We start from the raw sequence: 24,710 nt of genomic DNA, 5'->3' as shown, positions 1-24,710 counted from the left end.
GCTCGGAAGAACGGAGCACCGTCGAGAATAGTGGTGGATTGTGGTAATGAGTGGAGGTAGAGAGTAGAACGTACTGTGTGTGGCAAGTCTTTTCACGAGAGCAGGTTTTTGGAGGGTGTCGATTAAGCGACATATTTCAGGGGTAAGCATGATGAGGTTAGGTTAGGAAGACATTTTGCACAGCGCACACGAGTTGATGAAACCGGGTATCTTGATTAGTAGGATCTATAGAATTCGCTATCGAATACAAAGGATAAGATTAACAGGAAGACCACGTCTGAGTATGTTTCCCTCAAGAAACGCCTGGGACTTTTGAAAATCGCTGGTACAACTATCCTTCCAAAGCTGATTGTCTAGACCCGTGATTAAAATCATTCAAAACTCTGGCTTTACCACTGATCTTTCGGTATCACTCTCAGATTTTCCCTTTCCTCCCTGTCCACAGCGTAGAAATCCGAGAAGGATGTTTCCAAAAGGGCCCGCAAACCATGATCATCCCAGGAGCCATTCAAGATGAAAATCTGGACAAATTGTCCATCACCTTTCGAAACAGAAAGAAGGTCCGAAGCGGATTGAACTTCCATCAGTTCGTGGATGGATCGAGTGAGGTGTATCGATATGTGATTTTTGCTATGGAAATGGAAGCCGGGTCCAGTAGCTCGATATGTTGTGATCAGATGAAGACTGAGCGAAGGATCCTGGCATTTTCTACTCATCTCGAACTTCTCGTTGTCGGAGAGGTCTGGATATATAGACTCGACATTAGCACCGAGAAATTTGAGCACGAGTGTTATGAATAGCTGCTCAAGAAGATATTCAACCCAAACGACCAGAGTCTTTTTCTGTAGAATCGCCTCGTAATAGGAACGGCATAGGGCATCGAGTTTGGGTGACTGTGTGAATAGTACTCTTATAAGGGTCAAGTTGTCCACATTCTTCGGGTTGAAGCCCATGACCTCGTCACCAAAAGAGTTATAGGTATCGTTAAGAAACCCCCTCAACGTGGCTCCGTCGGTACGATATTCCTGGACCGTGCCGTCACCTAGCGCAACAAGAGGTAGCCAAGTAGTTGATAGCACCAGCGTCCTGAGCTTCCTACCATCTACAAGAAGAGTTCTACCTTCACTTGCGTAGATGAGTTCATTAGTATTCTCAGTGAGTATTTCTGCCATCTTCTGTTTCCCGTCCGGGTTCGAGTCAATATAAAAGTTGTGTGGCTTGGCGGTTAAGATTTCTTTCGCAACAGAAACGTCGTTGGCTTTGGTACCATAAGTTCGCTTCAGCATCACTTGTCCGTAAAGCCGGGTAAGCATGTTGCGCCGTATAGTAGTGTCATCAATATACGGGTGGAGAAACTTCTTTACGGCGTATGGTGTGGCAAGGAGGACCGCTCGAGGATCAGTGGGTGGCAGGTCGAAAGGATTCAACTCCTTATCAACCTTCATATCATCCCATAGAGAATCTGGGCAAAGCAATCCCAACATGCTTGGTAGTTGTTCATACCAATTCCTCATCGGTGCCCTCGGAGTGAACACCCAATAACGCGGCTTTATATTCGAGACGGTCTTCCACGTCTGGGAATCCGGAGCACCAAGATTGGGGATGTCATCAACGATCATAAGAGAAAAGCATCCAGAGAAGTCTTCTTTCCCTTCGCCATGGCGATGCAGGAGAGACTCGTAGTTGGTGATGTATATGACATAAGAAGGATCGCCGGAGGATGAACTATTTTGTTCGAGTGTTTCCTTGGTCCAAGGCTGCTGATCTTCTTTGACAGTATAATGATGGCAGAGGTATTTCGGCAGAAGTTTTTGAATAGCATTCTGCCAATTTGGAATCGACTTAGGTGCGCAGACCACAATGGTCGGTAGCGCTGGACCGAATTCTCCATCCGCCTTCCGCCGAGTATTCATGAATACCAGTGCTTCCAATATTTCTGCCTTCTTGCCTACCACATCGCCATCCGTCAGAGTGCCGCCTCCAATCGTTCGACACTTCTGTATCAGCCATGCCGCTGCAATGACCTGCCAATGGTTCAAGGTTTGTCTGCGGTGCCTTGAACTCGTAGCGCAACAGCCTCGGTGATGTCGAGAATCTTGCATGCTTCTGTAAAAGAAGGGGCTAAATTGGCGACACTCTCGAAGATTGAACGGTTCTCATCGAATTGTTTTTTCTCTTGGACTGTCATAGGCTGCAGCGCTGCAGAGGTTGATCGACGGCCAGTCTGGATATAGTTGTCAAAGGCTATACCCGCTTCTTCGGCACCCTGTTCGAATCGTGAGGTTGATATCGGTTCACGTTCGTGTACGGTAATCTTATGCGCACAGCTTTTTGCCATGAGTAGGAACTCGGCGGCTGTCAGGGTATCACTTGGAGGCATGGTGGCCAAGTTGCCCAGTAGTTTGTTAGCGGGAGTTGTTGCAGAGAAGACGATAGTATCTAGAGATCGCAGCTGAAACTGGGCGAAAGTAAGACAATATGGTAATCCGAAGAGTGTTCAAACATGAAGCATCCTTCTGGGAAAGTAGACGTCAGTCATCAGCTCTTAACTTTCCGAGGAAGGTGCTCTCCTGCCTGCCAACACAAGGACGGTCGTTCACTGGAAAGAAATTGTCTTAGGAAGGTACGAGCCAGAGTAAAACCATGTATTCGAAAGTATATACCCAAAGCACATCCTTTCACTTCTTCACAACCCTCAATACCCCACATCAACATCAACAAAACAGGTTAAAATACTCCGGGTGTTAACAAACAGAATGCCACAATCAAACTCTCCCTCGTTTCCTCTCCTCTATTCTTTTCTTCTCTACCTCCTAATTTTGCAGCCACTCCTAGTAGAGAAATAGAATATCTTTAGATACAAAAAAACACGCAAAGAGAGATAGATAGCTGCAAGCTTCAGCAACGCGATTAACACACACAAAGTGCCTCCTGATGTCTAACGCCGATAGCCCAAATACTGTTCTCACAGAAATACAAACGCTAGTAAATTTTCAAAATGTGACAATGTTTAGTGACCACCCAAAGCGCTGAGTCGAGCACCAGCCGGTCTCGAGATCATGCCGCCCTTGGTGATGACATCGTTGTTGTTTATGGCCTCGTTCTCGCTTCGGCCTTCCTCGTCGCTGTCTTCGACGATCTTAGTGGGGATGTCAGTTCCAATGTTGTATTGTTGGCTGCTCCGTTCTGGGGTGGTGGTTGTGCTCGCGATCGACATCGAGGTGCTTGATCTGTTGTGGATGAGATCCGGGGTTGGAGGAATGCTTGAGGCACGACCACTTGGGTTGAGGTACTTGTCGTCCCCATTTTCGGATCCACCATTTGATTGTCCATCATCACTGGCGGTGGCAGTCGACAGGTTGCTTGATCGGTGGTGACCACGAGCTTCCTTCAAAGCTTGTTCCTCAGCCTCGACCTCAGCATCATGAGCCAATTGAAGGCCCTCAACAGCAGCAGCACACTGCTCGCTAATGTTGCGGATGATGTGAGCAATGGCATCAGTCTTGTCTCTCAAGTGACGGTCAGCGACATCTACAATGCTCATCTGACTATATCGCTTGCTGTTCCTTAGACCGTTGGTGAGACGTGCCTCCATTTCTGGAGTCATGTCTTCACCATGAACCTTACTGTATCTGTTCGATCGTGACGAAGTACGTTCGACCAAAGCAGTGCTCTCTTCACCATTCTCCTTACCCTCCTCAGCAATGTCCTCCAAGTCCTCGGCCTCATCATCGTAGCCACCCTCGATGTACTCGACTAATTCGGGGCTCTTGCCGAGGGTTCGGACAATGTGCTCCATATGGTGAGTTTGACCGCTGATCAGGGCACGCAGGTGGAGAACAACACGTTGAGCTTCGTCACGTTGACGAAGGATGGTGACGTTTGTGTGTTGTAAAGCGGAGAGTTCCTTCTTGTTGCGCTTTCTCTCACGCTCAAGCTCCTCAGCAATTTCTTGTTGAAGAACCAAAGCTTCGAGAGCATCGTCACGTTGCTTCTCAGTTCCAGACAACCGGGTGGTGAGGCGAGCAGCATCATCCTTTTGTTGATCGATGAGACTGGTAAGGCGCCTGTTCTCACGCTTGTGGTTCTCAATCTTGACCTTGAGATCTTGAGTCTCCTTGGTGAGTTGTTCGGCGAAGGCCTGGAATTTGAGGAACTATGTGACATTAGCAATGACACTATGATCAGGGGCAATGAACATACTTGTTGTTTCCAGCTCTCAAGCTCCTCGACCAAGAAGTTGTTTCTCTTGGTGACTTTGCCGAGTTCGGTGTCCATACGACCCTTGAGGTTAATGAAGTCTTGCCATGCCTCCAAGGCATCTCTGGAGTATTGATTTCGCTCCCGAACGATCTCATTCAGATGTCTCATTGACACCTTGGTCATAAGTGGTTTCTTCACAGCCCCACCGAAAACAGCCTTCATGCCGGTGTTCCTTCCCTGTTGTGAAACAATGATCAGCAACATGTGACTTATACCCAGCCTGGGCAATATGAGATCAGATCAAAAACTTACCATCTTCTCGCAAACATGATCCATTACTGCCATCACCGAGTCTTGATTCCACCACTCGGGATCTTGGATAGACTCCACCTCTCCCCGCATCACAATGATTTGGCCGGCCGGGACCAGTTTTCCTCCCCCATACGCCGATCGGAGATGCTGTGGAACTCCTGAAGGTGTAACATCACCGTTCAGAGCTTGGGTCATACGATTGACCATCTTTGTGCGCTGACCAGCGGTGAGTGCGGTAGGTGGGCTGGAAGTCAAAACAAAGTTTCGGTCAAGATCCACGACCAAAGCATCAGTTGGTGCAGTGAAGAGTGTTCGACACTCAGCGGTGATACCAAGAATGTATGGTCCAGGCTCCTGAACCAGCTCCTTCGCATGTCTGGCATGTACGACTGGAACATAGAGGCCACTCCACTCATAAACACGAACACAGTATCGAATGGTCTCAGCTGCCACGGTGAGCATAGCAGGATAATGACTGACGAAGATGATACGCCGAGTTGGCGAGAGAGCTGCCTCTATAACACCAACGATATTTGGGATAGAGAGACAAGAAAATAGTGGCCACATGGCGAAGTTCTGGAATCCGGTTGGTGAAGAAGGGAATTGATAGCAAAGTGCGTAATCCTTCATGTCAATTCGTACAAGATCATTCAGTCTTGGTGCTGGGAAACTGAGGATGCGAGAAACCTCCTCGGCATGAAAGAGGTTGGTGGCCTTGTTCCAGTGGATCCACATACCTCTCAGGTAGTCACCCAGAAGATTGTACAACGGATATCGGGACAAGAAGGACAAGCAGTACGGGATCCAATAAGTCTCATCAGGGGAATCGTAGAAATCCGATTCGGTTCTCCTTCGGAGATCTCGAATTGTCTCGGCACGCTTTTCATCTGCCCTCGACCAAACTCGGAGCGCAATACCGTAAAGGGTATGCGAGGAATCCTGCTGTAGCACGAAAGAATGGTGCACACAGTGCGGCTGGCTGCGTCCAGTGCAGATCTCAACATCGTGGGGGAAACACGCCTGAGTAACAGTTAGTATGACTCGAGAACTTGATTGGACCTCTGCTTACCCTCATTGCTGCGTGAAGAGCACGAGCAATCTCATTGTCCTGCTCCAATCTTGGACTGCTTCCCAGAATCTCGGGTAGCCAAAACTGTCCAACGGCCCCTTTCATGTGTCCAATCTTTCCTTGTGCCGGTGCTGGCGCCTTGACCCATTGTGACGGCTCTCTTCCAACACCACACACCATATACGCGTGAGTGAGAGTCTTTGGTGTTCGCTGTTGAGGCTTGATGGCGAGGGTAGATGGAATTGGTTGGGTGATTCGGGAGTGAAGAGAAGATGTTCTGCTTGGGATGATCAAGTTCTGATCCGTCTGATCGCGGGTTCCAGGACGGCCTTCGCGGTCCCCAGTCCGTGGACGGACGAAAGAAGAGTGGTTGTTCAATGATGGGCCCATGGTGAAGATATCGATGTTTCGAGACTATTTGTAGTATACGACCTCTAGAAACGAAACAAGAAACCTAAGTTTCGGAATATTCCTGATATTGATAGAAGATATCGCAGCTTGAGCACAGATCAATTGACGTATGGGCGCTGATTCGAGGTCAATGATCGAAGGAGGATCGAATAAGGAGCGGCTGAGAAGGTGTAAAGAGTGTTGCAAGGACAAGAAGTCTTGTTGGTGTTGGTAAACTAGGTAGGCAAAACGTTCACGGCTCGACTACCAGCAAGCTGCAAACGCAATTGCCTCGTACAAGACCCCTTACACGGAAGAAAGTTGAAGCCGGTTATCAACTTGTCTCTACTTGTCGTTGTCGTCGTCGTCGTCTTCTGCTGCTGCGGCTCACTACGTCTGCTCGGGCAGCGTGTCGTGCAGTCGGCGGAGACAGATGCAGTTCGGGAGTGCAGTGCAGAGAAGAAAGAGAACAAGACTGCGAAAGAGGGACTGCGAGGTGCAAGAGGAGATCAGACACAGCGCGATGGCTTTGAAGCCAAAACCTACCGGGGGTTTCCCAGAAAGGCAGTATCCTGACGGGGGTCAAAGCTTCCCCTGTTGCTCGCCCCTGTTGGGTGGAGTCGCTGGAGTGGTGCTTGGTGCCCTGGCGAGCTTGTCGACTGCACATTGCACATTACACATTACACATTATTGCACCCGGCTTGCTCAGGCACCGCGTCCGCAGGCGTGCGAGAGATTGCAGGCCATTGGTGTTAGGCTCGAGTTGTTTTGGCGGTGCACGTCGCTGTCAATTATTACTCGTTGCAGTCCATTGCTGAAGAGCTGTGGGCCTCCCAACTGACACCGTCCGAAATTTCTCCCCCGTGGTGCGAAGTTTCATGCTCAAGTGCCCGGCGAGCAACCACCAGAAGGGCGAGAACATCAACGTCCCAGGAGAAGCGTTGTTTCTGGAGCAGCTCCGCATTATTACTCTAATATTCCTTCACATTTCATCCGCTATCGATCACTCGCAGAACACCAGTCGTTTTGTTCTCACTGCCGGCTGCTGTTGCAAGCAAGTTCCATGTTCGCACAGAGGCAATCAAAGACACAGAGCACGATGCTGCGATTCAGTGCATTGCATCCCCCACATGGATCTTTGACCCCTTCGGGAGGATGCAGACGCTGCCAACCAGAGGACTCGCTGCTCCGAGGGCAACTTCCCTGGGACCAGGGAAATCCATGCTAGACCGCAGATGAGACTGCAACGCTGCTGCTGCTTGCTGGTGTTGCGCTTGGGCCTTCTCGTGGGAAAGCCGTCCGGCGTTCCAGGGTTCGAGAATGTTGAAGCGGGCGGACGCCTTGTCCTTGTCCAGCCTGTGGCGGATTGGAGATTCATCCTCTCTCGTGGCCAGTGGATTTCGGGGAAGCACTATTGCAGCAATCCAATCGAGATCCGTCTCGGAGAGGAGAGGAGAGGAGAGAGGGGCTTTTCTCACTGCAACGCTGAGCCCAAAAGGGAGCAAATGTTTGATAGCCCCTGAGCCGATACGGAATTGACCAATCAGATGCACTATCACATCCATCCATCTGTCTCTGAATTTGTGAAAAGGAACAAACGAAATAAATAATAATCCAGAGGGAATTTCCAATCCGGTGCCATTCACCGGAGCATTGGGATGTGCATGACTAAGACATCTTGTTTCCAGACAGCAGCATGATGATTATGTATAGATAACGATTGGTTTCTTTTCAGTCAGCAGCAGCCAGCATTGAAGATGTTTCCTTCTGTGCGTCGCGTCGAGTCTGTTCTGTTCTGGGGACGAGATACGGAGGACGATAGCGAGGGGTGAAAGCGTGAAGCGGGAACGGCGGGGTTGATGTGATAGTGAGCGATATAGATGAGCACTCTTAGTAGATCAATTGGCGGATTTCCGGGGACCATCACGATAACACGAGGAAAGGAAGGATGAACACCTCCAACTTCAACGCGGCTCCTTCCAGGAACGCTACCGTCGTAGATTAATAACGCAGCGGCATAAGGGGAATTCTGACAGAGGAAGAGACCATCAGATCAGCGTTTGCTATCTTGATGCTTCCGACTTCGACCAGTCACATCCTTTACCAGAGGATAAAGCCATTGTCGCTAGAATCTCACTCGGAAGCTCGCCTCGACCTACAGTAGTTCAGCCGCGGTTGGGCTTCCCATTCACTCATTCATTTATTTTGGCGGGCCCCACGCGTGTGTGGTGTGCTCCTCATTCAGGGGTAAATATCAGACATACAGAAACAAGACACACCGTGTGCATGACCTCAATAAATAGAAAGCAAAAAAAAAAAGAATAAGAACAACAAGAAGCCCTTTCGCGGAGCATGCACGCAGAGACCTCCCCTCCTTACTGAATACGCGTGATATATAATGTATTGCATTCATTGAAGTTGTTTGCATTGCCCCAATCGGTTCTAAAGCCGGGAAGAGTAGCGCACAAGGATCGAGACTAGGGAAATAGGAGACTTTTTTTTATCTCTCAGGCAGACCGATCGAGGAAATATACTTTGTTAGAGCAAAACCCGCTCTCTATTCGTTGCAGATGGTGTCGAGCTAGGATCTCAGCCCTCAATTTTTTAAATTCGATTAGGTGCAGTAGTTCTGCAATGTAGTTCTGACATCGATCGAAGGATCAGCTTGTGGTCCGAGGTTTGAAGATGAGGAGTGCTTCACGTTGATAGCGTGCCGGTGTCAAGATTTGTCCGTTATCGATTCTTGGTACCGAGGAGAATGGATATGTTCCGAATGGCAGCAACGTCCAGGGCCCTGCGGAAGTCTATTTCGTTTCGTTTGTGTGGATGTTCGTTCATGGGGAAGTTTGACCATGACTTGGAGGTTGGAGGTTGGAGTTGTTCCTTGTTGGATAGACATGGTTCTCGTGCATGGGAGTGGGAGAGATTGTCTGCAAGTGCGACAGGGCAGGAAGGTAATAGCCGACCCTGTCATAGGATTACTCGACGACGCAAGACTTTCGAGGTCGGTGGTTGCTAAGATAAAGAAAGCGAGGCGGATAGATTTAGTTGGTTGCAAGGATGAAATCAAGTCTTGCTTGCGAATGTGCAGGATATTTCTCTTGATATGCGAGGAGAGTCTAATCGCTTAGCTAAACATTCAAACTGTACAGTACAGTCGTGCAAAGATGAACGCTCGCAACAAACAGACAGATGCAAGTTGAGCAAGGTCTTAAAAGTAAGCGAGTAGAATCGGATGCTGATCGATTCCTGCCTCCGAACTCAATGAATCTCAGCGAGCTTGAGGAGAATGTCATAGATCTTAGAGACCTGTAGTCAGTCAAAAATCTGCAATAGCAAATCTATGTCATGCAATTCATGTTTGAGAAGCTGTCCTAGTAATCTCCGTCCTACTCGGAGAGAGGAGGGAATTGCTAACCTCAAAAACGAATAAGCTTAGTGACGCTAGTATATAGGAAATGAAAAGGGAAAGTAGACAATAGACTTGACATGAACAACCTCACCCAGTGGTGCAAGTCTTCATAACCATCCTGGACATAGAAGAATGATGGCAAATAATTGTTGACAACATCTGGTGCAGGTTGAGCCTTACTTTTGACCCTATCAACATCCTATATTCCGAAATCTGCCAATAGTAAGATCGAGCAAAGCGGTCAAGCCTGATGTATTGCTGTCATCATCTATGTCGTGATTCATACTCCGTACCCTTTGTCCTTTATCCCAATACTCCAAAAAGCAATTTTCCTACCCATTCCCATCATCCTTTAGCACAATCTGATTCCGGTGCAAATCCAATCACTCCTATGATCTACTGATTCCATCTTCCCCTCCAGACAACACAACTGATCTCGAACTTTCTCCCTCTCTTTCTCCGTCAACGGCTTCTCCAAATTCATCACCGCCATCTGATCATAGACCATATCCCGCCGATACGGATCCCTCGTGACCCACTTCAGCAACAAACTCGTATCCTGAACCTGCACCACCTCACCCACCATCATAAACTGCGGTTTCTTAAAACTGCGAATCGTGCCAGGTCCTTGGAACCTGATCGCCTCATCAACATGGAAATACGACTTCCCCGCCTCCCGACTCGTCGTATCGACGAAGAACCGGCCTTTCAATTGATACAACGCGTCCTTCTTCAGCTTGCCGCCCGTGTAGCGAGCCAGGATGATGTTCTGTAGTGAGCGCCAGCCAGAGATTTGTATTTCCATGGCGAAGTAGGGGAAGTTGGGGTCGGCGAGGCCGTATTCTGAGCCGTCCCGCCAGGATCGGAGGATGGTGGCATCGAGACCAACGGAGACGTTTGAGATGGGTTGGCCGGATCGGGGCTCGAAGCTCAGGACTGGTACTTGAGCTGGAGCAGGCATGGTGTACGCTGTAGAGAGTGCAATATTTCTGGATGTTTTGGTATCACACGTGAGAGATGCTGATCAGATCTTTCTGAAAGAGAGAATGAAAGATCGATGATGATGTGCTTGCTGCTGCTAGATGCTTTTTCTCACACCGACAGAGGTCCAAAAGAATAAAAGATCAAAACAACAACGCCGATGAACCAAATGATCGTTTTAAAAGAAGAACTTGCTGGAAGACCTCAAATCCTTCTGGAAGGAAAGAAGAAGAAGAGAAGAATAAGCAGAAGATCGGTAGGTAATATATGCAAACGGTGACAAGGCCCAGCAGCAGCCAGCAGCAAAGGTGAAAAAAATTGTGTACCTCGATAAGAGGCGGTGTGACATGCGCTCCATCAGCGTGGCCCGTGAGATGTGTCTCTGAACCTTGTAGGGCTTTCCAATCTTCGATTCGGCCAGACGGGTTTGTTCCTGGAGCCGATATCTTTACCCGCATTGCATTGTGGTCATTTTGTATGGGCAGTTCCCTGGCTCTGGAGCCGACGAGAAAAAAAAGCATGAAAGGTTCGTTGGGGATGCTCCGGATTGATCCTGGTAGGAAGACGTTTCCGCCCCCAAGGAAGAACCTCTAAATTCTGACAGCTGAAGTCAATATCCCGAAATCGGAGGGACAAGCAGACCGCTCTCTTCTATGAATCATTTCGAGATGCAAGAGATCGGATGAATACGATCCGACTGTTACTCGGGTTTCACGAGGATTTGTTTTGAGCGTTGGTCTTGAAACTCTGTACCGTACCAAAGGCTTCAAGGGTACCACTAGCGTTGTGGGGTGTTCTGTACCTGCTTAGATTTTCAGGAACTTCAACAGACTTCCAATATGAAATTCATCAAATAGTCAAAACTAGATCAAAGATTGAAGCAAGCCAAATTCCATTATCTTGATAGAAATTGCTGCTTGGATTCCCCGGAGCGTGCCTGCTACAGTATCATTTTCCTTTTCTTTGGGCTTTCTTATCAATGGCGCCGGGTTCTTTTTAGCGGCAAGGCTGAAAAATTATCTGGGCTCAAATCAAAATATTTTGAGATCATACATACATACAACAACGAAACATCCTTTTCTCTAGCTTATCGACGAGCTCCCTTCGAATAAACGCAAACGTATTACACGACTGAATTGACTGTCACATAACAGCAAATTTGGAGTTGCGCCCTACGAGAACCCAGCTATATTTTCTCTTTCCCCTCCAGCCTCGAGTCACATCACCATGAACGAACCTCTCCTCTCCTCATTATGCACAATCTGCCACATCGATCCTCCCAAGTATACCTGTCCCAGATGCTCGGCACAAACATGCTCTCTACGTTGCGCAAAGCGACATAAACTCTGGGCTTCTTGCAATGGCGTCCGGGACCCGACAGTCTTCAAACCAATCTCAGAAGTTGCAACTCCTTCAGGCATTGATCACGATTACAATTTCCTGCACGGAATCGAGACTCAAATACAACGCAGCGAGAAAGTCTTGATCGAGGACCTAGGCATCGTTGAAGCAGAGGAGCTGGAGCGGGCAAGAAAGGGTGTAGATGAAAGGGAATTCCAGCAGCGACATGCAGAAGATCAGGCAAAGGGCGAGGTGCAAATTACAAAGGTGCTGAAGGAGAAAAATATCAGAGTCATAAAAGCACCAAAGGGGATGAGGAGAAACCAGGAGAATACGACGAATTGGAATAGAAAACACAGGTGTATGAATTGGCAGGTGGAATGGATACGAGCACCCAACGGAGAAAGAACATTATACAAGGCTTTGGATAAGCATTCATTGGGAGATGCCTTTGACATCATGTTCGAGGAAGAGCGGAAATTGAACATGAGCAAGGAAGAGAAGACAGCAGAGAAGAAGCGGAAAGCTGCGGATCGGAGCGCCAAATCACCAAAGAAAGCAAGGTTGGAGGAGAATGCAATTTCGGAGGTATCGACACTTCAAAACCCAGAGACAGGTGCTTGGAATGTCACCCCTATCTATTCGATACCCGAGCTTGTCTACACAGAACCTCCAATACCAGAAAAGCACCGAGACTACCACTTCTACATCCACCGGCCTCTCACGCCAGCCTCATATCCAAAAGTCCTCGCACCTCTCGATACTTCAAAATCTCTCTCAGATCTCCTTCGAAATAGAGATTTGTTGGAATTCCCTACGATACATGTCCTAGATGAGGGACCGGGGCGTCTTCCGTCAACTTTCATGCTGGAAAATGACTATTTAAAAGCAATTGGACAGAAAGGACACAGGCAGGATATAGATACTGAGATGAGTGGGATGGTGGATGAGGAGAGTACTGATGAATTGAGCGACTCAGATGAGGATAGTGATTCCAGTGAGTCGGAAGAAGGGGAAATATCAGAATAATGTCATAATATCACATTGAAGCATGATATCATTTTCCCATCTTGTGTTTTGCCGTTTGACGGCATTTGTTGTAAACATTGCTCCAGAGTTACGTAATTCATATTCCTTGACTTGATATTACCCACCTCGTGATAGAAAGACGTACGTAGCTTCTTGCCTACTCCATAAAAGAGGGTTCTCAGGGGCGGGCCCGCTCAAATCCGCAAAGCTACCTAAAGCTTCAAGGCTAAAATAGCCGATGTAGCTATGAGAGTATATCCAAATGACGTATCCGTAGCGCCTTTCCCACGCTAAGCCATCTTCAGACCCGAACTCGCCAACCCTTTATAAAGTTAAACAAGCAAAACCTTGGCATGTAGTCCGGAAAACCCAAGGTTATCTAATATACTGTTAGCTCAGTTGACAGATTTCCAGATGGACTTCTAGCTTCTCTAAAACTAGCACAGGCTGCTGGTTTGGAAGAACCATCGATCTCGGTCGATGGTTCTGAGTTTTGACTTTTTAACTTGACAAAAGTCTAGCTCGCTAAGCTAAGAGTGAGGTCGGGTACAGGCTATGCTTTTCATTTTGGGTCATCTACCACGACTATTAACATCTCATATCACTTATCTTGCAGAAGAAGCCCCAAACAATCGTATTTACCTCAAGCTCATATTTTGAAGGACCGTACCTTTTTTGAGATAATTCCAAGTGGAATGAGTGCGTAGTCTTTCAACAATGGGCCATTTCTCCGCACTGTTCATTTGTATGGTGTATTCTAAAATGTGAGAAAGAATTTTGTATTTTCAAAAGTGCAAGCTAAATTGCGAGGTTCTCCTTGATTGGCTTATTAGACTTTAGTGCACACTTCTCTAATTGTATGGTGCACTTTAAAATATGAGCTTGAGCCAAATGCACTCTCACAGTGAGTGAGTCAGTGATAGCATGCTTTTCCACTTTGTCGGTTCATCACGACTCTCTGTATATCAACACTGCTTCACCTGCAGAAGATGCCTCCAAACAAGTAGACTGCTTCAAATTAGCCTTCAAATACCAAATCTAAGAGTAGGATCGTGATACTTCTCGAATCTAAGCCAGGTTCCGAAGTTATCGAATCTTTATATGATTTCTCGCTTAAAATAAAGGGGTTGATTAGCCGAAGCTTTTCAAGTACATGTTTATTTACTCTTCCGGGATCGGCCTACGTTGACAGATGAGTTGGAGTTCGAGTTCATCTACTGACGTATTTTCCTATCGCTCTTATCGTTATCGTTATCGTTAACAAGTCTGCGCACAACGCGTTACATGAAGCTATCCAGAAAATCGATCTTGTTCATTCCATCGACAAATCCAACTTCAGGAACAAACCATCACGATCCACCCAACTCCTGACGAGAATCAGGGGAAGCGATGGATGACGTGTTGAGCTTCTTCCCTTGCCGTAAGAGTATGATGAGTTCATAATCCATCTTCAGAGGAAACTGCTAACTTCCCCGCAGGTGGTCTCATATTCGTGGTCATCGCTTTGTGGAGTTTCATTCAGTTTGCGTTCCTGACTTGGCTTGGCATTGCTTTCCACGAATGGAGAATCGGATACCGCTGGCGTATCATCCTCTCACTAGCCGCCAACCTCTTGGTCTTCGAAGCAGCAGGACAGTCCTTTGGCAACATACCTGTGAAGTATCTTGGGGTAAACACACTCTCATCAATCAGAAAAATGCGCGTTAATCTTGCTACAGGTCTTTGGTAAATGGCTTCCCTTATTCTACGACCTCATGGTTGAGCTTGCTGGTGCTGCGATATTCGTCATGTTTTGGTGGAAGGCACTTGTTTGGTCCTGGTACGCTTTCGGACGTCGCGAGCCTTATGTCTTTGATCCCCGTCGGGAGAGAATTATGGTAGTCTGGGAGGAGTCTGATGGAGACGAATGGAAAGTGGACGTCACCCAATACGTACCCGTCAAAGCCGTGTACACGGAAGAAGAACTGTCGGCAGCGAGGGCATTGGCGCTTGATCACTTCATTGATGACTTGGAGTACAGAAATCAGAGGATGGAGGAGGGGCTGAAGGTTGCTCGTCCGTGGTATGAGGCTTGTACTAGTGAGTCAGTATGAGATGAGAATGAGAATGTTCCAAAGGGAGGGTATGGGGACACTTGGAAGAGTCTTTCATCTGAAAGAGGACCTTTGTTCGGTGTGTATCAAGGCAACCGTGGAGGCAGAATGTCGAAAAGCTTGACGTCTGTGTGAACTACCTTCAGAATGTAAGTAGGCTTATGCAGAACTCTTCTGTATACTCAGAACAAATGAAGACTTTCGGCTTTCATTCTATATAGAAGCTTGTGATACATGGACTGCCTAATCATGTCAAAAGAACACATATGTTGAAAATATACAACAACCAACACCCCAGCCTCGACACTTATTCAAAGCCTTAGGCTTTAATGATCGTGATCCGCTACTAGCTGTCCTGACCGCCTTGCTTGGTTCGCACAACGCGTGAATTTATATTTTATAACGCGACCGTGTATAACCCCGCCGCAACTTTTCTTCCAAACTCTACAACACTTCCCGCACAACAACAACTGCAACGACGTGGAACAAAGAAACCATGGACGCCACAGCCCAAGAAGATATCAGAGCTCAATTCCACAGAATCCCTGTCCAAAGAAAGCGTAAGACCCCGCTTTTGCCATCTCCTAAGCAATCCGATCTAACCAATATCTGGAAACAGTTGAGCTGCTCACCGTATTTTTGACCGGCTGTTTCATCTATCTCTACTGTCTCATGAAGATGCTCAACACAATCCCCGCTATCAAGAGGAACCCCTTCTTCTTTCGCCTTGTCATTGCCGTTGGCATATTCGCTCGATGGTTCAACAATCCGACGATGTATGGTTGGGTTCTTGGATTTGAGGAAGTAGGAACACCCAATCGTCTTTACCGGGTCTCATGCTAATTGTTTGCATCATAGGGACATCCAGGAGACCTCTTATTCTTCCTCCTTGTGATCTTCAGCCTGTTACTCCATCTGCTCAAGTCTTGGGCTGTGATACACGCAATGATGCACTGGGAATCCTTGCCTGGCAGACTCTTCGTGATGTATGTCTGGTTCTTCCGTCCATTCAAGTACATCATTTGATCGGATCACGACTGCTGGACTACCGGACAATGGGAGCTGGGTAGTGTGGTTTGCAGGTTTCGGAAAGGAAAGCCTCTTCAGTTATGCAGGAAAGGACAGACATTAGGGATGCTCTGAGACTGCCTTGCGTATTCAGAACATATCAATGAAAAATACTAAACCACACAATTCTCTCTTTACATGCCCCGTGCCTTCTCGTAGAAATTGACTGCTTTAAAGAAAGGAAACAGTTCCCAACAATAAGCCAGCGACAATGTCTGCTCAGAAAAATCTGGGCAGAAGTCCCTGCTTAATAGGGACAATTTCCACTTGAGAATTGCAGGAACCCTTGACCAGACAATGAATAGCTTATTTGTTGAATTGGACGTAGTAATTGTTTGTGTCTTTTGCATGTGCGACACCCGCAATACGCGCGAAAAGCGCAAAAGTATTAAAAGTATTAAACAAATGCATCCGTTTCAAAAGAGTAAGGAAACCACATGTTCCTTACCTAGGGGCAGAACACAGAAGCATTAGATCAAGATATCATTGATGAAGTCAGAGATTTCCTGCTGTCTCTCATGGGCAGGAGTGACCCGATACAAGAGGAGGGTGTGGAAAATGCTGGAGAGGATACAAACACGAAGAGGGACCGATCCAGGAGCGTATCCAAAATTATCGAGATTATCGAAATAATCGATATGCTCAAAACGTCTAGAACAGCGTTGAAAAGCTCCCTTTCCTCCGTTCTTTACGCTTGTGATACCTTGTCCGTGAAGTCCTTTCCTTGGTCATAGAATCACAAGAAGCATGAATGATGAACAGAACCTGTCTTGATAACCCATCATGATTCATCCTATTGACAACCTTCCATATCTACAAAGCCAATGACCAACGAACACGAACAAGGGGTATCATTATCTCCCAATCCCGCTGTAAATGCAAACAAAACACAACCTTTCCAGTTCCAAACTCTCGTCTCTGTTACCACCGCCTGCTCCATGCTTTTAATCCATTTCCAAAATTGCTTCCTCTTCTTCAATGGGTAAGGGTTCCCTTGTAGTTAGCTCTGCTTCGACCACGGACAACTCCTCGCTCGCGGGACTTGATGCCTCTGACTCTTCATGTTGGACCTCGAGCGCGGCGCTAGCAGCAGCAATCCTCTCGGCTCGACGAGCGGCATTTCGAGCTTCCCGTTGCTTGATGAGGTCTTTCTCTGCCTCGATGGCTTTTGTTCGCCTGGTTTCAACCTCATCCCGCTTCACAACTTTTCGCAGCCCCTCAGAAGCATGGATCAGGCCATCAATACTGATAGCATGATTCGTCATCTGATGATTGATATACGTGTATATACCTGCTGGAGTCGAACATTGCAAAAGCTGGGACTCATTGAGCTTTAACAGAGCGAGAGCCACTTCAAATAAGAAAGTGCTTCCATCGTTCGTGCAAAATACCACGTCCCAGACCCGGAAGAGAGCTTCGGCTGAGAGACAGTCGGTAAATACGCTGAGGAACCATTGAAACGTAAGTGCTTCCAATTCGATACTGAGATCGTCCAGGTGCGCAGACAACTTGGGCAGAATCTCGGAGACGTACTGACGGAGAACTTGCTGGTCAGCCCTTGATGCAAGCAGACTGTGATCGTAGTAGCCACGAGGCAGAATATTCTCAATGATACTGGTAAGTACCCAAAAAGCATCTTCTGCAGTAGGCATGATGAGAAGCAAGCAAGCTGTGATCAAGTTCATGCCTTGGCAGTATCCAACCTCAATATTCCTTCGAGAATAAGCCAGCAAAACTTCATTCAATTTTCCAACACCTGGACCTTTCCGGAAGAAAATGTTGTCGGTCAATGTCCGGTTGATGTCCATCTCAATCTGCGCTACGATTGATGGGTCATCATCTGCTTCAGAGCGAGCAATGAGGTCGTCATAATAGCCGGGAATCCGAAGCGTTGCAGCTCCTGAACATTCAGCCCAAATCTTGGCCCTATAAGCTACCGGGATGCCACCAAGCACGAGAGTCTTGAACTCTTTCCATTTCGCACGTCCAACTTTGCCTTTGTTACCCAATCCAGCTACTCCAATCATTTCACCGTCCGTTAGAGTAGCCTCAGGCATGACGGTGATAGGCTTTTGAGAGCGTGTATCAGCTGCAAGAGCTGCCTTTGCTGCTTCGCCGTCACGTCTCCGCTCGGCTCTAACCTTACGTAGAAAGTCGTTCCATCGAACAGTCTTCTCTCGTTGTAGAGAATCATGGACTTCTCCAAGCTGTTTCAAAAGCAACTTGACAGGTTCGGTATCCTCTTGTGGAAGCTCTGAAGGAGGAGTCTGGGTGGCCAAAGGCTTTGAAATAAGTGCATCTTCTGAGGTCACCGTCACAGCAGGCTGAATTGGCACAGTGCTCGCTGATGGTAAGAAACCCCTCTCCTCACTTGTAATACCTGGTGATCGAGGCACTTCGCCACCTTCCATTACTTCGAACGCAGGCACGGCACCAGACGGCGTATGGGACAACAGCTCTGTTGGGAACGTAGCAATTTTGAGGTAATCTTGCCAACGTTTGGCAGGCTTCCCCTCATCACCCTCGAGAGAGGTTGGGGTATCTGGTCTTGAGTCTTCCATGATCTCTGAGTCGTCTACCGAAACCCCACTTCGGCCACTGCTCAACATTTCAACTCTGCCACGCTTGGTCTTTTGAATTTTCTCAGCGGCCTCTCTTTGCCTCTTCTTTCGTCTCTGATCATAGATGAAGCCAAATCGGTCTGTCAGAAAATCCTGATTGTACGGATTGTTGTATATCTGAGTGATGGTTGGTGGCTGTGCTTCTAGAGGTAAAATTTGATCCATCTCGACAGGGCCATAATTGTCTGAGCTTCCATCTCCAGATTTCTGGGGGCTTTCTCCCATGGTATCCCATCTTTCTTGCTGAGCTCTGGTGGTATTGGCTGCTGCGCTTGCTGTAGGTCTTCGTCCAATTGGAATTGCCCTTGGAGCTGGCTTTACTGGCACTGTCCTCGCAGACATGGTTGTCCTTGCGCTGGCAGTAGACGGAGCTCTATGAGCAGGAGCAGTGCCTGTGCTATTTGCCCGTCCGCGGTTGCTCGTTGTACTTTCAGCATCCCGTCCGGTGAGTGTAGATCCTGCAACAAGTTTAAGAGCTAAAGTCGCTAGGCCTGAAGGTTTCCTTTCTCGATATGCGCCAGCGGTGTTTCCTGAATGTTGACTAGACCCTCGACTCGGACGTTTGGTGCTTTCTGGTGGCTGGAACACACCATTCTGCAGAACAGACTTTCGAGCTGTCACAGGGCCTCCAATCCTCACGTCGGCCCCATTTACAGCATCCCCATTAATACTGCTTGACCGACTACTCTTCCTACTTGTACCTCCCCATATGTAATCTTTCCAGCCCTTCTGTGTATTTATCGGCCTATCCTCCAAAGCCTTTAGATTCGCTGCTGCCCGGATGGTAGCATCATTGTTCATCAGTTCGAGGTCTGAAAGAACTACATTCTCGTTCATAGCATCATTCATCATGTCCTCCAATCCAGCATTCGCAGTAGTGACTTCCACATCATTGGCATTGGCGACCGAGACCTTTCGTTCCCCTTCGATAGCTCGCAGACGAGTCTCCAAGTCCAGATTAGATAGTCCACATTCTAGTACGATCTTCCTCAGCGCCCGTTCTCTCTCTTCTGTCCGTCTCCTGAGAGCAGCCATCTGTGCATCCCGTTGAGCCAAGTCCTCCGCCAACTGTCGTACCAAAGCAACAGCTCCATTGCGCGCAATCAGCCGTTCGATATGATCATCGTTCGCATGGTGTATCGAGCCAGGGACATGCTGGGTGCTGAGTGGCGCATCGTCAAACAAGCCAGTGCGATTGAGCTGCAGAGGCGAAGAGGTTAATAGGCTTTCGACAATAGATGAAGCCGGATCTGAAGTCTTGCGAGTGCCATTCGCTGACTCGCCAACAGAGCGCGGTATCAATGGATTGTCCTTTGGCGACTCAGGAGAGAAGGAGGGGAAAGAGGTCAAAGACTTGTCGGAAATTGAAGAGGCGGAGCTCGACATATATGAAGCATATTTCCGCGGTTTGACTCGTACAGTTTGAGATCTTGAGCTCTTGCCAGAAGCGTTCGAGTGATGCGATGCTGTTCTCTGTAGTGAAGCAGAGGCAGCATCAGGTTCCATGGTCTTGTGAAGCCAGCTGTCGCAATGGTCGTAACCGTAACCCTCGCAGCGTTGGTCTGACAACCTCCTCACCGTCGTAAAGTAGACGTCTGAATGGCATGAAACATAAGAGCTTTCCGTAAAGGCAGGATTGCATAAGGAGTAAACTTGGTGGAGTGCGAGGTCCTGAGTTTGTGGAGCCTTAGAATGCAGGTTAACTTTGAACGTCATCTCGCCTGCGTGGACGATACAAACGGAATGTCTCAATGTCTCAACTGTGGTCTTCTACTTCAAAGAGAATCACAACACAACACATTCACATTTCAGCAATTCATACCAAGAAATGCCTGGTCTCTTCTACTGTGCTTGAGCCCTCTGTTACATGAGGTTTGCGTGATCCTCAACAAGAGTGAGAGAATTTTGAGCACGCAAATGCCGCATGGTAATTCGAATACCGATACCGTGTGACAAGAGCTAAGAGCGTTGCAACGGTCACACCTTTCAACGCCAACCAGTCCAAGCTGCAGCGTCTCTAGCGTGTCTGGATCTCAAAAATATCGCCTACTCAGCAGTTCGCCGCCTACAGATTGACGGTGTGCAGCGATTGGGCCACCGTTGTCCCTCGGCCTCGGCCCAACCCCAGACTTTCGGGAAAGGAAAGCTCCCCGCATAAGCAGCCCTCACTTTGACCTTTGGGCTGATCTGAGTACTTTCTTCTGTCTTTCTTCATGTTCTTCTGATCGAGTTGCAATTCTTCTTCACTGCTTCTACTATTTACACAGGGACAATGACATCATCCGCAAAGAGAAGGCTTGCCGCTCTCAGCGAGCAGCTTGTGAATCCAATCGCAGACCAGGGCAAATTCGAAGACATCCCAGTACTCAAGAGGATTGCTCCAGCCTCCAATGGACCCCGAGTCAAAGACAAAGTTGTCATTGTGACAGGTAAGATTTTGATGCCGTTGACATGCTATTCTAATTTATCTTATAGGCACCAATAGTCCACTCGGGATTGGCAGAGCGTCAGCACATCAGTTCGCGCAGAATGGCGCAAGAGCCGTATACATCTGCGACTTCAATGACTCCAATCTCGTGACCCATAAGCGTGAGCTTGCGTCATTATACCCAGATGTCGAAGTACATACCCGACAATTTGATGCTTCAGACGAGGCGGCTGTGAAAGCTGTTGTGGATGATGCAGTACAAAGATATGGCAGACTAGATATCTTCTTCGCCAATGCCGGAATCATCGGTCAGCCGAAGATATTTTCTGAAATCACGGCAGAGCAGTTTCTGAATACCTTGAAGACAAATGTAGTGAGGTACACAATCACTGGTATATTGTTAGACTTTGACATCTTACTGACGGATTCAGCGTACACCTCGCTGCCAAATATGGAGCACAGGCCATGATGTTGACATCTGCGGAAAAGAAGTACCCATCTGGTAGTATAGTTGCCACCGCTTCTGTAGCAGGTTTGCGTTCGAACGCCGGTTCAAGTGACTACTCTGCATCGAAATCTGGGGTCATTTCTCTCGCCCAGACTCTCTCGTACCAACTGTCTGGGACTGGTATTCGTGTTAATGCTATCTGTCCCGGTGTCATCGAAACCGGTATGACTGCTGTTATGTATGAGGCTGCAAGAGCAAAGGGGACAGAGAAGAAGATTGGCCAGCTGAATCCGTTGAGAAGAGGTGCTCATGCAGACGAGGTTGCTAGAGTAGCATTGTTCCTTGGTAGCGATGAGAGCAGCTATGTCAACGGCCAAGCCTGGGCTGTCGATGGTGGTTTGAGTGCTGGCCATCCATTCGTTCCGGGTAAATTAGGATGATGAATATATGTTGCAACTTGCGAATCAATAATCTAAGGACCATGAACAGCCAATCCGGGCTTACTATGTAGCATGAGCTATGTCTAGACCTTCCGTACATGATGCAGGGTCCTCTTGGCAATATCAGCCTGCTTCCATCTACCCTCTCTTGTTTCTTACGTCTTCCATCTAATAATTATTTCTACAAGTACGGAACGTCGTTGCTTGAGAATATCGGCTAGTGTACTACACTGTTGGGTGTAACGCAAGAGGGAAGTTCAATGTCACTTGTCCTTAACGGCAGCATGATGCAAAAGACATTGCTACACGACTTCTTTAGTCTATTTCAGTTTGGGTCTTCGCACAATGTCCTCGACTAGGTACAGCTTAAAGACATTATTGATTATGTGCTGGATGACATTCCAATAATTCCTGGTGCGGACCTAGCAATTTGTCGCTAGAATCTTGTTGTATTTACTGTGTCTCGTTCCACGCAGTAGTTTCTCTCGTAACGAAACCAACAGCTTGCTATGCTTGTCAGACTCGAGTTCAGATAATAAAATGCATTAGTGGGAAATACCTAGATTGTACGGCATCGTTCGTAAGGAAAGGAGCCTCTCTGGAGTCTGGTAGCAAGTGCTTCTAGGTCATGTCATAGATATCTCTATATATAATCGTCACAGAGTTTGGACGGTGTACAATCGCCGTTGTCCACTGCATGGAATCGGATGCCTTATTTGGCTCTGCTAATGCAGGAACAGAGCATGGAATGAGTTGAGCTGCGGGTCCCATTATTGAAGTCGTGCGAGGTGCCACACGGACGGCTGCGTTTTGGCTTCGATTATCGAACATCTCATTTCCTTACTATGACCATCACTTGGAGTTTTGTTCGATATGATTCGCATTTCAGTAATTATATACCGTTCTCTAATAAGACTTCAAAATCTTCGAAATGATCATCATACAAGGCAGGCTCTCTCTTGTCTGAAAGCTGCTTACTGCAACTGTTCATAACGCTTGTTGGAATGACTTCTCTCGGGTCATGCTCTCGTTCATAAATGCCAAATGCCCCTCCAAAATCTTGGTGATAGCAAATCTGCAGTAGCCCGTTTGTGCAACATCACAGTTTAGTAAATGCTCCGTACAGAAGCCGTGGGCGAGTGATCCTTTCCTCTTTTGTTCTCACAGCATTTACTCCTTCCACAACTGATCCGAATATATTGCCCTCGCTCCTTTCATCTCTTCATCATTCTAGTCACAACACATCCGCAATCTCGAATCACCTGCAACCCACAAGAAGCTCCCTATCTGCAACATGAAGATCCACTTCACCGCTACCACCTTATTCGCCGTGGCAGCTCTAGCTGTCTCGACCTCGAGTTCGGAATGCAACAACGATAACTGCGCTCGTGCTGTTACTGGAACCCAACTCGGCGTCTCTCATCCGTCCACTGCTCGAGCTGATTGCAGTAGCTTCTTCCAGAAGACTATCTCCCCCCTCGTCACAATTCGAGTCACCGCAACCGTAGCTACTATGTCGATGATCATTCCTGCCAAGCGACAGATTCCCACACCTGGCATCCCATTCTATGCAAGAGTCTGCACAGAGCCAGGTTCTTATGCGAGCGCGTGTTCTTGCCTTGGAGTTATTGCTTCCACTACTATGGTTTCTGCAAGTACTCTTCGGCCTTATATTGCTCTGTAACTGACGAATTAGCCCTCTACCATCACCATCACGACGAATGTGACCGCTACACTCACTCAGAAGACCACATCTTCAATCAGCTCATCATCGACTGCTCCGAGCTGCACAAACACAACCACGGATCCGCAAAACTGTGGCACATGTGGCAATGTCTGCTCATCAGGTGTTTGTGAGAATGGCTCATGCACTGCTTCATCTTGCGTTGCCAAGACTTGCGGCAGCTTCCAAAATTGCAACGACAACGACAATTGCTTCTGCTTTTCATCCACTCGGCCCCTTCCAGATAATGGCTTCTGCGGAGCCAATGCTTTGTGCGATGAATCGACCCTATGTAAGTTTCCATTGTCCCTCTTCTTTTGACTCGCGTAAGAGAGAGCTTATCACAGCGAATCTTGCTGTCTCGCGTTACAAGTATTCTCAAAACACGGATGCGTGCTAACCAGATATCTTTGATCTACAGGTACCACTGATGCTGACTGCGGACCTGGGACCACTGGTAACATCTGTTCGGTTGATACTTGCTGCTCTCAACAACCAAAAGCTCAGCCAGGTATTTGCTTGCAGGCATCGTGTGGCAATCCTGCAACCAAGTTAAAGATGATGGCTAGGGCAAGATTTGGAAGGACGGCCGCATATTAGAGAAAGAAGATGAAGGTTTCGGAATAGAAGCAAGAAGGAGAGGTTCACCAAAGAAAAATAATGGCTTTTAGTGCAAGTCCCTTTGGCATCTCATCTTATCAGGAAAAGCAGCCACTATGTCAAGATATCAAACTTAGAGTTGGCATGAGCAGCTTGCCCTTGCCACCAGATCAGTATACAAATCCAGAACAATGCTTGGTAACTTTTCTCCACGAATAGATGAGCATGCGTACTAACGTACTTCCTACCGTTAAGCTTCAACAATTCTTAATCAGCGTGCTTCAACAATTTAGATCTTTGTGTTGGGGTCGTACATTTGAAACGACTTCGGCAAACAAAGAATTGACTTGTCACAAAACGCAAGAACTTTTGGAATCGCAGGCTTAGAAAAGCAAGCAATTGACGGAGAATTTCAAAAATAATTAAATAATGAATTTGAGGGCACAATATTACACATTCTTCCTCAAACTCCTGAGTCGAAGCCCAAGTAAAAATACCTTGTTTTTTCAACAACCTCCTGTCCTATCAAATCGGTCGCGCACGCGCATCTCG

General features: G+C 47.6%; 9 protein-coding genes across 9 annotated transcripts; 5 read left to right on the top strand and 4 right to left on the bottom strand.

The window, feature by feature from the left end:
- Window positions 1-279: 279 nt before the first annotated feature.
- Window positions 280-2,380, bottom strand: LY89DRAFT_776864 (uncharacterized protein; the record flags this gene model as incomplete). Its single annotated transcript, XM_018222088.1, has 2 exons — window positions 280-2,024; window positions 2,075-2,380. The coding sequence occupies 2 exons, from the start codon at window positions 2,378-2,380 to the stop codon at window positions 390-392; spliced, it is 1,941 nt and encodes a 646-aa protein (XP_018077401.1). The 3' UTR covers window positions 280-389.
- Window positions 2,381-2,870: 490 nt separating this feature from the next.
- Window positions 2,871-6,190, bottom strand: LY89DRAFT_165300 (uncharacterized protein). The gene is made up of 4 exons (XM_018205521.1): window positions 5,585-6,190; window positions 4,516-5,535; window positions 4,204-4,440; window positions 2,871-4,156 (listed from the first exon to the last, which is right to left on the bottom strand). The coding sequence occupies exons 1-4, from the start codon at window positions 5,972-5,974 to the stop codon at window positions 3,011-3,013; spliced, it is 2,793 nt and encodes a 930-aa protein (XP_018077400.1). The 5' UTR covers window positions 5,975-6,190; the 3' UTR covers window positions 2,871-3,010.
- Window positions 6,191-6,764: 574 nt separating this feature from the next.
- On the top strand, window positions 6,765-7,508 carry LY89DRAFT_679862 (uncharacterized protein). Its single transcript, XM_018213955.1, has one exon. The coding sequence runs from the start codon at window positions 7,210-7,212 to the stop codon at window positions 7,495-7,497; it is 288 nt and encodes a 95-aa protein (XP_018077399.1). The 5' UTR covers window positions 6,765-7,209; the 3' UTR covers window positions 7,498-7,508.
- A 2,230-nt stretch (window positions 7,509-9,738) lies between these two features.
- Window positions 9,739-10,347, bottom strand: LY89DRAFT_727827 (uncharacterized protein; the record flags this gene model as incomplete). Its single annotated transcript, XM_018219198.1, has 1 exon — window positions 9,739-10,347. One exon carries the CDS (start codon window positions 10,345-10,347, stop codon window positions 9,739-9,741), a length of 609 nt encoding a protein of 202 aa, XP_018077398.1.
- Window positions 10,348-11,207: 860 nt separating this feature from the next.
- Window positions 11,208-14,830, top strand: LY89DRAFT_776861 (uncharacterized protein; the record flags this gene model as incomplete). The annotated part of the gene is made up of 3 exons (XM_018222087.1): window positions 11,208-12,705; window positions 14,216-14,406; window positions 14,456-14,830. The coding sequence occupies exons 1-3, from the start codon at window positions 11,595-11,597 to the stop codon at window positions 14,828-14,830; spliced, it is 1,677 nt and encodes a 558-aa protein (XP_018077397.1). The 5' UTR covers window positions 11,208-11,594.
- A 496-nt stretch (window positions 14,831-15,326) lies between these two features.
- LY89DRAFT_727825 (uncharacterized protein) lies at window positions 15,327-15,856 on the top strand (the record flags this gene model as incomplete). The annotated part of the gene is made up of 3 exons (XM_018219197.1): window positions 15,327-15,390; window positions 15,450-15,634; window positions 15,689-15,856. 3 exons carry the CDS (start codon window positions 15,327-15,329, stop codon window positions 15,854-15,856), a joined length of 417 nt encoding a protein of 138 aa, XP_018077396.1.
- A 986-nt stretch (window positions 15,857-16,842) lies between these two features.
- On the bottom strand, window positions 16,843-20,025 carry LY89DRAFT_574347 (TBC-domain-containing protein; the record flags this gene model as incomplete). Its single annotated transcript, XM_018208737.1, has 1 exon — window positions 16,843-20,025. The coding sequence occupies one exon, from the start codon at window positions 20,023-20,025 to the stop codon at window positions 16,843-16,845; it is 3,183 nt and encodes a 1,060-aa protein (XP_018077395.1).
- A 268-nt stretch (window positions 20,026-20,293) lies between these two features.
- On the top strand, window positions 20,294-21,930 carry LY89DRAFT_605706 (NAD(P)-binding protein). The gene is made up of 3 exons (XM_018210403.1): window positions 20,294-20,948; window positions 20,995-21,325; window positions 21,379-21,930. Exons 1-3 carry the CDS (start codon window positions 20,792-20,794, stop codon window positions 21,833-21,835), a joined length of 945 nt encoding a protein of 314 aa, XP_018077394.1. The 5' UTR covers window positions 20,294-20,791; the 3' UTR covers window positions 21,836-21,930.
- Window positions 21,931-23,129: 1,199 nt separating this feature from the next.
- Window positions 23,130-24,267, top strand: LY89DRAFT_713578 (uncharacterized protein; the record flags this gene model as incomplete). Its single annotated transcript, XM_018218061.1, has 3 exons — window positions 23,130-23,411; window positions 23,532-23,850; window positions 23,980-24,267. 3 exons carry the CDS (start codon window positions 23,130-23,132, stop codon window positions 24,156-24,158), a joined length of 780 nt encoding a protein of 259 aa, XP_018077393.1. The 3' UTR covers window positions 24,159-24,267.
- Window positions 24,268-24,710: the final 443 nt, after the last annotated feature.

Source organism: Mollisia scopiformis (genome assembly GCF_001500285.1).
Source record: "Mollisia scopiformis unplaced genomic scaffold LY89scaffold_2, whole genome shotgun sequence".
NCBI lineage: Eukaryota > Fungi > Ascomycota > Leotiomycetes > Helotiales > Mollisiaceae > Mollisia > Mollisia scopiformis.
Note: the sequence above shows the minus strand (reverse complement) of the source record. Positions and strands in the feature narration are given on the sequence as shown.